At 38.9% G+C, this 14,978-nt stretch overlaps 1 protein-coding gene across 5 annotated transcripts in view; it reads right to left on the bottom strand.

The window, feature by feature from the left end:
* The window catches only part of LOC137041592 (kelch-like protein 29), a 309,158-nt gene that overhangs the window by 53,786 nt on the left and 240,394 nt on the right, over positions 1 to 14,978 (bottom strand). For all 5 annotated transcript variants that reach the window (XM_067418060.1, XM_067418063.1, XM_067418065.1 and 2 more), the window contains one exon: positions 3,631 to 3,829. In XM_067418060.1, coding sequence (XP_067274161.1) covers positions 3,631 to 3,829 — 199 coding nt within the window. The remainder of the gene's footprint in view (positions 1 to 3,630; positions 3,830 to 14,978) is intronic.

Here is a 14,978-nt window from a genome sequence, read left to right on the forward strand (position 1 = left end):
GAGCTGTCAATGGTGAGTTTCCAGACCAAACATTTTGATGTGGGTCTGGCTTGTCAGGCTAGCTAAATACAGGTGTACACAGGATCTAAAACTTTTTGTGTTTGTCCACTTTTGACCACTTCCAGTGGTAGTTCCAGTGCTTGTGTAGTGTATGGTCGAATAGCTGCAAAAGACAGCCCAATCTTCGCCGACTGAACTAATGCGTAAAGATTATAAAAAGTGCTAGTCAGACGGGATTTAAACTTAACGGCTCAAGACCCAAGTTTGGTTTGAAGACGAAAAATGTTTTCTAACCATTCCTTACTTCTAACACACACACTCACTGAGTTTGCTATGGTCTCGTGGCTATCAGAGAAGAAACGAAAGCTGCTGCTTTCCATGTTTTCTGTCATCTCTGGTTGCGTTCATAAGTAAATTGTGTGAGATTATTTCATCCATTATATGGAAAGATCTGAAAAAAACCATACATTGAAATGGGTGGTTGAAAGTGGACAGAAGAGACGGATTAAAACACCAGGCGTAAACAGGAATGTGTCTGGCTCGTCTACTTGTGATATGATAGACCTATATGCATTTTCAGTATTGTGACAATACTGTAGCTTTTACAGTAACAAATTACTTTTCCATGAAATTGTAATTTGACAAAACGTGTCTCATGTAGGATAGAAAAAAAGTGAAATGAATAAACACTAAAGAATAAATTAATTCTAGTGATTTGATTCATTCTACTCAATCAGTCCACTCTAGTGAATCAATTCACTTGAACAGTTCATGTAAATTAACACATTTGAACTTAAGAGTTACAGGATGCAAGTGGTAGTTTACCCATGCAGAAATGTCTGCCATTATTTACTCATCCACATGCATGCTGATATTTTGAAAAAAAAACAATGCACTGCTCCAAAAAGTACAAAAACAATATAAAAAAAGTATCAAAAGTAGCCTATATGACTAGATTTAAATTCTTCTTAAGCAATATATGAGTATTATTTGAAGAAAAGACCAAAATGTCATTGTTAATCTGCACATTCAGTGTGTCTTTAAAATAAAGCATGGTGCATGCAGAGCAGGTTAGATGCCAATAATGGCTTAATACATCAATAAAAGTGTATTGCAACCAAAAATCATGACATCAACACTGCACCATAGATTCATGTGTTGTCATGTTGCATCTTTAATGCTATCATCAATTGAGGTTCATTCATTTGATTCATTCACTTTTTCTATTCACAGGTTTTTTGTGCTAGATACAGCAAATCCTGTTCAAATCATCTGATGTAATATATTTAAAACGATTTTGGGTTTAATTAGCTTCTACTTTAATTTTTTTATTTTTTTAAAGAGCTGCTAGACCATAGTTTAACTGCTCTGAATTACGAGTATCTTGGCAAACTACAGTCTCAGGTAGCTTCCCCATCTCTGATAAATATGGTAATTATGATGTGTTTTCTGTGTGCATGTGATATCGCTCCTGAGAGATTGATCTGGGTCCGGTGGGAGAGGGCTCCAGCTCTTATACTGCAGTGGGCAGAGATCAATAAAACTCAGGGGCGAGAGAAAGAGAGCCACAGTATATCAAGATTAAATAAATGTACAGCTCACTCACAGGCTCACGGCTCGCTGAGGGAATCATGGGGGCTGGAGCGGCTGCACGAGGAGAGCGAGAGTGATTCACAGCGCTGCAAGAGGACAGCCTTATTGAACCATAAATTAGTTTGCTTGCATTTTTACAGCAGCCTGAGATTGACTTCAGATACAGTTAGAGCCGCTAGAGATGCTGAGATGCACAGCTATCAGAAGAACCACACAGATGCTGAACGTGTGCCTTTTGTTGTTTCAAAATGAGCAGATTTTTATATACTTCAGGGAGGCAAAGTGTTAGCTTTCAAATTCTGTCAATTTTAAAAATTCAATTAATAAATACTAATTTGCTGCTCTTTTATGTGGCGTGAAAGATTGCAGTAGTACCTCAGTTCAAGTGAAGCGGCAGTGTGAATGTATGTGAGCAGACCGTCTCTTCCTGTTTGGTGCTAGTTATAGCTCCAAATGAACATGAATGAGCATCAGAAGGTATGTTGAAAGACACAGTATAACTTACTTGAAAAAATTATTTTCACATTCTCTGTTTAAAAAAAACGGATGTATAATTGAAGTCGATAGTTAGAAAAGTACTATTGAGTTTTAGTGAAAGTTTTCTGAAAGTTCCAAACCAAAATCACGTAGGAACCATACCTTAAAATCTCTGGTAGTAACACCAGATTTGGCACACACAAAGTCAACACAAATATCTATAGGAAAAAAATATATTTAACATTTTTTCCCACGATACCATGATTGTTTTATTAACATTAGCCAGACATTATAAGATAGTTATCACTCTGAATGAGATCGTTTTCATGGACCATGGAATGGTAAAAATAAAGATGCTTTTAGATGTGTAATTGCTTTTTGGACTATTGGGATTGCTAGACGAGGATGACAGATTGTGAAAGCATTTTAGTGAAAAACCTCAAAATCGTAATGTTTTACTTTGTCTGTAGCTCGAAGCAATACATGACTTTTATCTTTATATCCCGTGTACATTTCAGATAAGGTAATGGGAGTTTTGTTTCTGACACATGCTTTAAGTTGCAGACCAGTCACAACAGACTGAACCATCTGACCAATCAGAGCAGAGTAGGCTGAGGCTCAGTCTTCTAACAAGCAAGTTTTCTCAAAAGACTTTGAGATACGAGCGGATGTGCAATGTATATAATGAGAAAATTAAAGTGTTTTTTGATCTTGGATGCATATAAACCAATTATAGGAGACCTCTAAATCTAAATTAGGAACCTTTAAAATAGCACAGCAACTGATAAAAAAACTAATGAATATAAAGTTATTGTTTGTATATACACTATATTGCCAAATGTAATGGGACTCCCCTCCAAATCAAATGATTGACTATATGAGTTCCAATGATTTCCATGGCACAGATGTATAAAACCAAAAAAACAATGAGGGCATTTCATCCTGTTTTCTTCATTAATTAATGTATGTTTGCATAAAATATGTCAAATGTTTATGCCTCTAAATATGTCAAATGTTTATGCCTTAAGTACAATTACATTTTTAATATATAGTTCAGGTTTAATTTGAGTTGATTATTAAGTAAAGTTTATTTTTGGATCAGTGAAAACCTTAAATTCGGTTTCAATGTTTTCATTAAAAAAAATATTTTCAGTCCCACATCACTAGTAGGAACATTATAATGGCTTTTCAGGATGTCTTAAAGGAAATTGCATGGATGCATTCTGTCAAGTTTCGACAAGAAACAGCATTCCCATTTAATGTCCACAATTTGATGTATTTCTAAAAATTATGATAAAAAAAAAGAAATTCTCATACTGTGGTATCATCTATTTCAGATGAACCTTCTCTTACACAGCTCATAACAACGAAACCGTGATTGATCGTTTTATATCTCAGCCAGACGGTCTCTTCCTGTAAGTGGCTGGTTCTTGAGCCAGAATAAGCTGCAACGCAGGACAGACCTTATGCCACTTAGTCAAAGTTTTGGCTACGGTAACATAAGACTGGTGAAAGACAGATGAAAACTAGAATGTAAAAGATTACAATCGCGAGTCAAACCTGCAGACAGTCTCGGCCGTGTCCTGGGTGTCTGCATCTCCTGCCGTGCGTGAGGCAGCATGTGGTACCGCTTGGCCTCGTTGACCAGGTCTCGGCAAGCCTCAGACGACTTAATCAGCTCCTCATTGTCCACCACATTCAGCAGGTAACTCGGGTGGATGAATGGAAGTCTAACGACAGCCAGCAATTCGGATATGTGCTGTGAGAGAGAGACAGAGAGAGAAACATATTCAGCATGTGATTTCAGCCTGAGCTTCTTGTCTGCCAATCAGGGATATTATTCGATTTAACTGAAGGAATCTTTTAGTACATGAAGATTGAACAGAGGTCCCATACACTAAATACATCAATACTACTAATAAAAAATAATGCTTCTTTGCACCTTTTTTAAAATAGAAAAGACCCATTTACAATGATAAAACTGTTGCTAATGTGAATATTTAAGTAAACGTGGTCATACAGTAAGAACAAGCTGTGAGTGTCCTGATTTAGAGGCGATGAAAGCTGACTGTGTAGTCGCCTCGGCTGCGTTTCAGCCAAAAGCTGCGCTTGAACACACCAAAAGGACTACAGGTGACTGTGCTTGCGTGTAAGGAAATAACTGTCTATATCAGCAGGTATCAATAGTCTATATTTATCAATCAAATAAGAAAATGGAAACTAGGACCGCAGATATACAAACCGTAAACAAAGCAGCGCTTTCTTACCCTTTTGAATATAAATCAATAATTTCTTCATTCCCGGATCTTGTTGTTATTAAAATATATGTGCATTGGAACGCAGAGGTAAGATAACGTAACAATTCTAACAGCCTGTCTGTGCCGCCTTGACTTTCACAATTAAAAAGAAAACCATATTTTCATTCAGCAAGGATGCATACAATTGATCAGAAGTTATGGTAAATACATTATATAATGTTACAACAAATTCCTATTTAAAATAAATACTTCTTCAACTTTTTATTATTAAAGTAACACAACAGCTTTCAATATCGATAGTGATAATGTTTCTTGAAAAAGATTTCTGAAGGATCATGTGACACTGAAAATTTGAGTAATTAATTACATGTATATATAGACATTGAGATTTTTTTTTCTCATCAGCCACTGTGGCTAATAGTTTTCATAAGCATTTTCACTGACCAATCAATTGACACTGATAACACGGGGAAAAACTGCCATGTAGATATTTTATATTTTTATATAATACTATCTCATAATTAGGCAGCAGGTTTATTAGGCTGCTGTCACTTTAAGACCTGATGCACGGATCCATTATACTGTCACACATGCGCTTTCTTTCTCGAACTTTACGTTCCATTAAAACATTTTGTGTGTATTTTACTGTTAAATAACTGAATTTAGTACCGAAAGGTGCACGCACTTTGGGTGTGAACACAGAATTGGAGTAAAATTATATGCAAAATGCACAATCCCATGTGAAAATTCAAGCCCTGTAACACCAACAATATTCATCCGAAGCAAATTAAACGAGTGAGGTGAGGCGGTTTGTGTGTAATTTGCTGTCGGAGAGATGAGAGAGAAAGAAAGCACAGCTGGTATCGTTCTACGGAAAATGAATATTTGAAGTGTTTCAGATATTTCAGTATATGCCTTTTTAAAAAACTACAACTGATAAATGCATATATTATAAAGCCTGTAAAGCTCGACCTGCCAAAGCGGCTTGTAGGAGTCACTGCGTTACACGCCACTACTGAAATACACCCGCATTTGGCGGGTTTGCAGGTGTTAATGTCATACACACACACACACACACACACACACACACACACACACACACACACACACACACACACACACACACACACACACACACACACAGTATATATGCTTATATATAGATACAGTATATGTGAGCAGGTCTCTTAGACTGAGTGTCTGTTAGGGGTTGCTATGGGGAGGACTATCCTTGGCCAGCTTGTTTGTTTAGAGTCATCCTCAGTGGGGCTTTTGCTCACGTCAGCGTTAAATGCTGTAAACATGAGTTGACAGGGACAGCAGCCAACCCGACCCCCTCACCTTTCTGCTCACAACGCATTACGTACACATCCATAAAAAACAGACACGGGCTGTGTGAACACCTGGGCTTCTGTTGTCTCTCAGAGCGAGACGTGGAGAGATTTTACCTGATCTGACCTTGACAAAGTACTCTTACTATCCATTCCTCATTAAAGGCAACATTTCATAGTGAAACTGCATATTCAATAAGAAAAAAAGTAGAGCAACACTTAATTTTATCTACTGGGAATTCAATGGGTTGTGAAAAGTACGTAGAGACTGAAGGTCAAAATCACCCGTGAGAGATCCCAATGCTAAGGCTTTGTTTTCAAATCTATCCATACTTTCAATTATTGCTGTAACTTTATATTCTTAAACTTTAAATATTGAGAAGATATTGGAAAGGCTGCATATATTAAAATAAAAATATAAACCTAAAAATGTTATCTTATATTTATTATTGGTCTATGTACCTAAATATTAATTTATCTAGTTGGCTATTTATTAAAAGAATAGTATAAATGAGAATAAAATTTTTAAAAAGTCAACCAATACATTATAGTGAGCACAATAAATCCAGCTATTTTAAGTCAATGAGGTACATTTTCTTATTTTACGCTAATATGAAAGTTTGAGGTTGACGTCCAAGCTTTATTAACCCAGCATTGAAACATCTCTCGATGGCCCTTACCCAGCATCCCTAAGCAAAAACTGTTTATTTAGTGAACATGTTCCCCAAACAATAGAAGGCATGAGGCCAGGCGCACGCAACGGCCCGACAGAGATTTCAGAAATGAGTGCCAGCTCTCGGCACGGCCTTACACGCACTTGGCTAAACCGTATTCCGGATCTGAATTTTTTGTTTCCCTCACTGCATTGGGAAGACGTCTGCCTTTATGGAATGTTAAATGCTCTGTGTTTACATGTCATATGTGCTTCGTTTGCATACTGATATAATATCCGGCATGCTCGTTTTAGCATATGTCCCACCGACAGGATCACATATCGCTGAACTGTTCCATCATCCCGACCGTGAGATCAGGGATTAGGGATCCCAGTGAGGATCTAAAATAATGTCACGGCAGACGGACGCTCCCTCGGTGCCGCCCCCGCTCCCGCTCCCCCTCCTCTCCACACACTCCTGCCAGCGTACGGGTTTAGCCAAACCAGCCAAACTGCTTTGGACTGGTTAGAGAAAATAATCACGATCTCCCAGCTCGACCCGGCCGCCGGGACCAGACGAGGGGGGGATTTGAGCTCCAGCTCATAAATCTGAACAACTAAAGCGTTGCTGGTGCTCGTAGGCTCCTGTCTTGCGCCGGCCGATTAAATGATAGTAATAAAATATGCAACCCTCCAGAAGAAACGAAAGAAGCAGCGGCAGCTCAGCGGTGACAGATTTCACCCTGAAGGATGAAACGGAGAAAAGAAATCACAAACTCAGATGAAACTAAGATGAAGAATTCCACTGTGATCCACAGCCTTTAAAGAAGACACACACCCTGAAATCCACATATAATATCAGAGAAAAATTCATACAAAATAAAAATAAAAACTGTAAATGTTGAAGTACAATGTTCATTTAGCACTAATCAGACTGATTGACCGATTGTTTTATCAAATAAAAATAATAATTACACCCACATTGATTATATTCAAAAGAAATGTAAATATTTAAACGTATTTATTAAACACATATGCATTACTATTATTATTTTTATAAACATACAGCACATGTAAAAGTCCTTTGAGCTAAAAATCATGTTTCAACTTGTTAGGCTAAATAATGTTTGACTGAACATGACAGATATGTATTATACGGATATTAAAGTTATTATCTGAGATATTATCTGTGAAAAGTTGAAAGCCCTCAGGAACGCTAACCCTAATGTCGATCCAAACCCTTTTGTTCTCTTTCGCCTTTCATTCATCCCTTTCGTTCATACCGTCCATTCATCCCTTTCGTTCTTTGAAACACAAATAAAGATGTTTTTAATGAAATCTGAGAGCTTTCTGTGCCTCCATTGACAGCTATGCAACTGGCACTTTAACACTTCAAAAAGTTCATAAAGAGATTGTACAATTTTTGACCGCTTTATATGATGACCAGAATGAATTTTGCCTTTATTCACATATAGACATTCAGCAACTCATGTAAATGGTAAACCGAAACATGTTCTCTTGATGTGCGAGAACCAGAGATTCATTCATTCTCCTGTATTATAGATTTGTTTTACAATGTCTTTATGCGTCTTTTGGAAGAAAAAAAAACATACTTCGTTTTATGAACGAAGGTCTTAAGGGTTTGAAACGACGTCAGGATGAGTAAATGACAGAATTTTCTTTTTCAGGTGAACTAACCCTTTAACATTCAGTTTTTTACTGTGGAGCAGCTGTGTTGAGTAGTTTCACCATCTCTGACCTCTAACCCAGCACACCCATCACATGCGCTTGTGTGAATTATTCAGCCATAAACATCACCCAGGCAACTCCTGCTATAAGGGCATTAGCTGCACACAGACGCTCCTCCCACACACATCCTGTATCCGTCAGCCTCATTTATATTCATCTATCCAGCACCTTACACTTAGACTCCTTCCAGTGCTAGGCTCAATTTGTCAGTGAGCTTAACGACGCCAATCTCCTGTGCATTAAATCAATGCTAAAGGGATCTGACATCCTCTGCTTAAACTGGCCGCTTCGGTTCTGCCTGACAGACTTCATCAGTAGGGCGTGTCAGGGTCAGATCTGTGAATCAGCGCAAATTCAGACACCTCGGGTCCCCAGTGCGGATGGCAAAGTCCCCATCCTCTCTCTGCTGTATCGTAGAGCTATTTGTCTTCTTGTCCAGGCATGCCGCTAGCGCATTTCCCTTCTGTCATGCAGGACCTCCAGGGACAGGGGTCCTTCTATTCCTGTCATGAAATTGTCAGGTGTTGATCACCATGGGGAGGTGATGGGCCTTTGTGCCGTATGCATGACTAGAGATCACACGATGTGCTCTTGGCAGTAGAAATATAAACGAAGAAATGCATGGATTATGGTCAATGGTTATGAATCTGAACTAATAAAAATGTATAATTTAAAATTAAACAAAAAAACAAACAAACATATCTTTCAAAGCTAAAATTTGTACAAATAAAAATATTAAAAAGATATAAATTAAATATTTATAATATAACCAATGCAGAATCTGTGAAATGTGAACAATGTAGTGGGCAGCACATTCCAGGGCCCAGTTTATGGCCAGGCCCCTCTTTGCCCGTAACAGTGGACAACGGTTTGCTACATGTTGATTGGATCTTGTTGGACTAGCACAAACAAAATGTCCAACGCCATCAGATAAAGATGATAGGACAACAGCCAGACACCTCTATGAGGGCAAGAAGAAGACTTCTCATTGGTCCATATGCAGGTTCTGCCCTTCACCCACCTAGAGACTGATCCCTAATGTCCTGGTTTGTGACGGCCATAAACATTCTTCGGGACCTCAGCAGTAGTGGGTGAAACATTTTGGAAAGACCAAAATGATCCATCCAAATCCATTCACAACTATGCTTGGAAACCTTAAGACTGATGTAAACTACACACATCCATCTCATATTTATTCAGAGAAATAAGTATTCTCACTGACAGCTATTTGTAATGCAATATCTTACACAGAATCAGCTGTTAATGAACAAATGAATGAACACACAACAGTTCAATCTTTTTCTATCATGTTTGGTGTCTATTTGTTTAGTATATTGCCAAGGGTATTCTGATGGTGGTTTGGAAAGTGAGAAACGGATTGATAAACTTTAAAGACCCTTTAAAGACTTCTAACTGTGTACAGTATGCAAATGAGTTCCACAGGGGAAAGAAGGGTGGGCCACACTGTGTGCCCTCTCTGATGCCAGCAGCCAATCGCAACACTGGAATGGAGAAGCGCCAAATTGCAATCTCCTCCTATTCGGAAAGGGATAAAGGTACCCTTTCAATAGACACTTTAAGTTCTGAGCCTGTCCAGCGAGGATTAGACTGTGACAGAGCAACCAAGTTCTGAGTGTCCTCACATCTTCATCGTTCTGCAAATTCTTCAGTTTTCCAGCCTCTTTTGCATATTTGAACCCTTTCTAGCAGTGATGGTATGATTTTGAGATCCATCTTTTCACACTGAGGAGCTTGAGGGACTCAAACACAACTATTAAAAAAGCTTCAATCATTCACGGATGCTCCAGAAGGAAACACAATGCATTAGGAGCTGGGGGGTGAAAACGTATTGATTTGTAAGATCAAAGTAAATTGTACTATTTGACTTCTTAGAAGCATGTAAGTATTAAGGGTACTAAATTACTAAAGTACTAAAATAATAAAATGTATATTTATAACAAATAAGAAACATTTGGACATCTTCATCCTGTTCATGTTCTATGCAGAAGATGCTGGAAAACTGAAGAGTTTGCAGGACCTGGAGGATTTTTCTGAGGAAATTTAGACAGTTAAACTGCTTAGGATAAGCAAGAGACTCAAGAACAAGACATAAAAACAGCTGATATACAGAATGATACACAGTATAGAGAATTTTCAACGGGTAATTTTAATAAACCGCTTTTTTGTCTTGTGGACTATATGTAAAAAAGATTATGTAAAATATTCAGAACAGCACAAAATAATAAATAACATTTTGTATGATTCTGCAAGTGGTTCACCAACACAACACTTTTGTTGAACTCGAAGATCTAAGACTTTTTCTTTTTACACAAAAGGCCTATTTCTCTCAAATATTGTTCACAGATCTGTCTAAATCTGTTAGTGAGCACTTCTCCTTTGCAGAGATCATCCATCCACCTCACAGGTCTGGCATATCACGATGCTGATTAGACATCATGATTATTGAACAGGTTTGCCTTAGGATGGCCACAATAAAAGGCCACTCTAAAATATGCAAGATGTATTTAACATTCAAATGTAGGGTTTTATTTTGATGCAGAAAAATGCACATTTCACTTTTAACATCTGAAATATGCAGATGTTAAATGCACAGCCTCTTCAAAAAGTCAATTAGCAGACACTTTTACCCGGAATGACATGCAGTTCACTTGTTAACAGGGAGGTTAAGTGTCTTGCTTAAGGACACATTTGTGATTGCTCATGCATTTCTTGCTCCTTGCAGGGATCAAAACAGCAAATGTCCACCTCCACCAGCAGAACCTGATGAAGTTTTATGCATTAGCTTGACTCATTCAATATGCAAGAGGTATCGGCTTACTAGTGAGACATAGCACGGTATCTCACCTTCCTGTCCCAGACACAATACTTACACACCTCACCAGCCACATTAAATCTACATGTGTAACATCAGCCCTAAAAACTCTCAGACCTACGAAGACAACAGTAGCGAACACATCAAAGCACAGCACACACACAGTGATGTACGCAGACTCTAGCGTCAGGGCTAATCAGTCTGACGCCACGCTGAGCTACAATGACATAGTCTAGGTGTGAGCCTGCTGGGGGCCTTACAGTGACAAGAAGCGTGCATGGAGTATTTTCCACTGCCTGCCGTCAGCTAGGCAGCAGGAAGCTGCATCTGGGTGTCTATTGCTTTGCTGCCTAGGCAGCATCCTAACCATCATGGAACCTCATAAATGACTGATTTGAAACTCTACATAGGCAGCAACTCTGTGTGCCACACAAATAGCACTCCACATGAGAAGCACTATTGATTTCAGTACAGAGTGTGTTGATATGCTAATGATGCAATATCAAATCACAAAAAAAAAATACAGAAATGCACAAATACTAAATAAATAAACCTTTTTTTTGTACTTTCAATATTAAATTAAACAATGTTTCTGCAGTGTACATAAAATTGGCCTGAAACTAAGTATGTTAAAAGGCACTTTTTTTTAATAAAACTTTTGCAAAAGGCTTTCAGTCGGGAGCTCAAATACTGTGTCTTAAAAGACTGCCTCAGTAGACAGCTCAGGTTTAGGAACAGAGCAAATGTGTGTGAGAGGCCTCATGTTGTTTTTATGCAGAAGATACAGAGTGTGGAGAAGCTTTATTTAGTCTCCTTTAAATATAACATCAGCCAGGCAGAAAGAAATGAGCCACTGAAATATTCTCTCATACACAAAACAGAGGGGTTCAGCTGGGGGGTATCCTCTCCTAAGAGAAACAGTGGCGAAGAGAGAGAAAAAAGTCTGTGCGCATTGAAGCGAGATTCAGTTGGCCTTATGCCTGGCTTTCAGCTTTTGAAAGAGTGAACACAAAACAGAGATATATGCACAGGAACCGAACCCGACTAACTGTCTCAATGAAGCACAACAGTGGCTGGCCCTCTTGGTTTGTCAAGTATTTTTCTCATTCATTTCATTTATTCTGTAGGCATTTCAAAAATGTCTGCAATTAATTAGTTCTAAGGCATGAACCAATCCAACCACCTCTGAGATGAATAACAACATTTGATTCAAAACAAACTCAGAAAAAAAGAGCTCTAAACTAATGAACTTTCCCTTTAAGCATTGCCAAATGAATTGATACAGTGTAAACTCAGCTAACAAAATACACTTTATTGCCAAAGGTTTTGTCAAACTTTGCGTGGCCTTCAGGTTAGCTCAAGAACAGTGCATAGAGAGCTTCATGAAATGGTTTTCCATGGCAGAGCAGCTGCAGCCAAGCTTTACGCTACAAAGTGCAATGCAAAGTGTCAGATGCAGTGGCGTAAAGCACACCTCCATTGGACTCTAGAGCAGAGACGTGTTCTCTGGAGTGACCAATCACACTTCTCTGTCTAGCAATCTGATGGACGAGTCTGGTTTTGGGAGTAGCCAGGAAAAAGGTACTTGCCTGACTGCATTGTGCAAGTGTAAAGTTTGGTGGATGGGGGATTATGGTGTGGGGTTGCTTTTCAGGGTCTGGGCTTGGCCCCTTAGTTCCAGTGAAAGGAACTCTTAATGCTTCAGCATACCACGAGTTTGGTGTGGAGGAACTTGACTGACCTGCACAGAGTCCTGACCTCAACCCAATAGAACACCTTTGGGATGAATTAGAGCGGAGACTGTGAGCCAGGCCTTCTCATCCAACATCAGTGCCTGACCTCACAAATGCGCTTCCAGAAGAATGGTCAAAAAGTTCCATAAACATTTTGGAAAGTCTTCCCAGAAGAGTTAAAGCTGTTATAGCTGCAAAAGGCGGGACAACTCCATATTAAACCCTATGGATTAAGAATGGGATGTCATTAAAGTTCATGTGCATATAAAGACCGACGTCCCAAATCTTTTGGCAATAGTGTATGTCCTAAGTTAAGGAAATTAAAATCAATATATTTTAAAATAGTAAGGTTTTTAAATATTTGAATTAAAATGCTGTCAATCCATATTGTTTTAGTGGTACATAAATACAGTTGATTAATAATATAACTTAATTGATTGCAAAAACAAAACACATTCAGATACTTTTACAAAAAACTGACGAATTTAAATATTAATTTTCAGTACATTTTAATGGACATTTTATCTGCAAACGATAATAAACTCTTGCACTTCACTTCTATATTACTAAAGTTACAGTTCTAATTTAGACCAAATGGTTATTTTGCATTTCTTTATACTCTGAGTGAATGAGGGGTGAGATTGAAGTCTTCAGTAACATCTGCAAATTCGACAAGTTCTGATCTCATTAAAAGGCTGAAATGGGAAGATTCTCCTCTGCCCTCAAGTCAAACATGACCCCGGCAGCTAATGAGTACTGTCTGCCAGGACGGAGCATCAACGCTGGTACATCCATTGTTATTTTCTGACTGCTGAATTAGATATCCCTGCCAAGGGTGAATGCAGATTGCCCCCTTGTGCAAAAACCATCATTAAGCATTCTTTTCAGCTGCATATTAGTTCTCTCCTCAAAGGAGATGCAATTAATCAACCTTCTTTGTCAGGCGGCCTAACCGGTCACGATAAAGCAGCATATGAAATCGTCCAGGGCGTTTCTTTAATGGCTGCGCTGCACAGGACTTGGTGGGAGGAGAGGTGTCTCTAATAGCAAGCATTCGGGCCAGTCTCTGGACATGCCATGGAGGAGGTGGAAAGGATTTGGCATTTTGACTCGTGCTCGGCAGGACAGGGGCCAGATCTTTAGCGGCTCTAGCACCGTGCTGTTAGCAATCTCGGGAAGTTTAGTCTGCGTTTGAGTGACAGAGTGACTGCTGCTCGATCCCGGCAGGTGAGCGCGTGGCACAGAGGGAGAGGTTTATCAAAGCCGTTGCCACATTCTGATTTTTGTGCTTGCACATGAAAATTTGAGTGACTGGAGGCAGTCCGCCTATGAAGCTCGCTTTCTCTTTTGAACAATGTAATCTTAGCCTACGGCAGGGGTGTCCAATTCTGCTCCTGAAGGGCCACTGTCCTGCAAAGTTTAGCTCCAGCCCCAATTAAACACACCTGATCCAGCAAAATCTTACTAGAAACTTGCAGGAGGGTGTTGAGGCAAGTTGGAGCACAACTCTGCGGGACAGTTGCCCTCCAGGACCGAGTTTAATCACCCCTGACTGTCCGTCCGAAGCAACAGGGCAGAACAGTAGAGTCAGGACACACACGCTGCAACTAAAGAGGAAGAGCATAAGAACGATAAGAAAAGCGGTGGGGGAACATTATAAACTTTATCAGTCTGGTTCATGAATATTAAGAAGTTGATGCAATGTTTTCCCAGTAACTGTAATTTACTGATAGCAATCAGATTGTCGTAATTAACTGATTTACAGGAAAGTAGGCACTCAAACACATGTTCGGTAGAGTGCAAGAGTTAATGCTCACTTTTTATGCCACTTATTTAAAATTAAAATAAAATAAAGTCTGAGCCATAGCCTTCATTTCTTTCCTACTCTTGTACTCCTCTCTACACTCCAAAATAACAGAGAGAGAGAGAGAGAGAGAGAGAGAGAGAGAGAGAGAGAGAGAGAGAGAGAGAGAGAGAGAGAGAGAGAGAGAGAGAGAGAGAGAGAGAGAGAGAGAGAGAGAGAGAGAGAGAGAGAGAGAGAGAGAGAGAGAGAGAGAGAGAGAGAGAGAGAGAGAGAGAGAGAATCCTATTCATGTTTCCATTTGGATCAAAAAAATAAAAACATCACTATTGTTGAATCAGGTTGAATCAACATTGCAAGCTTTGATTTAAAGAAAAAATGAAATGTACAATCTCTTGATTATTAATAAAGAAACAATATATCAATAAGAGGCAAAATAATTGAGTCTACAGTGAAGTAATCAAATATATACAAATATGCAGTGCGATTCAAACATTTGCTGAGGTTTTTAAATGATTTTGAAAGAAGTCTCTTCTCACATATGTTACATT

This window comes from Pseudorasbora parva, chromosome 15 (genome assembly GCF_024679245.1).
Source record: "Pseudorasbora parva isolate DD20220531a chromosome 15, ASM2467924v1, whole genome shotgun sequence".
Lineage (NCBI taxonomy): Eukaryota > Metazoa > Chordata > Actinopteri > Cypriniformes > Gobionidae > Pseudorasbora > Pseudorasbora parva.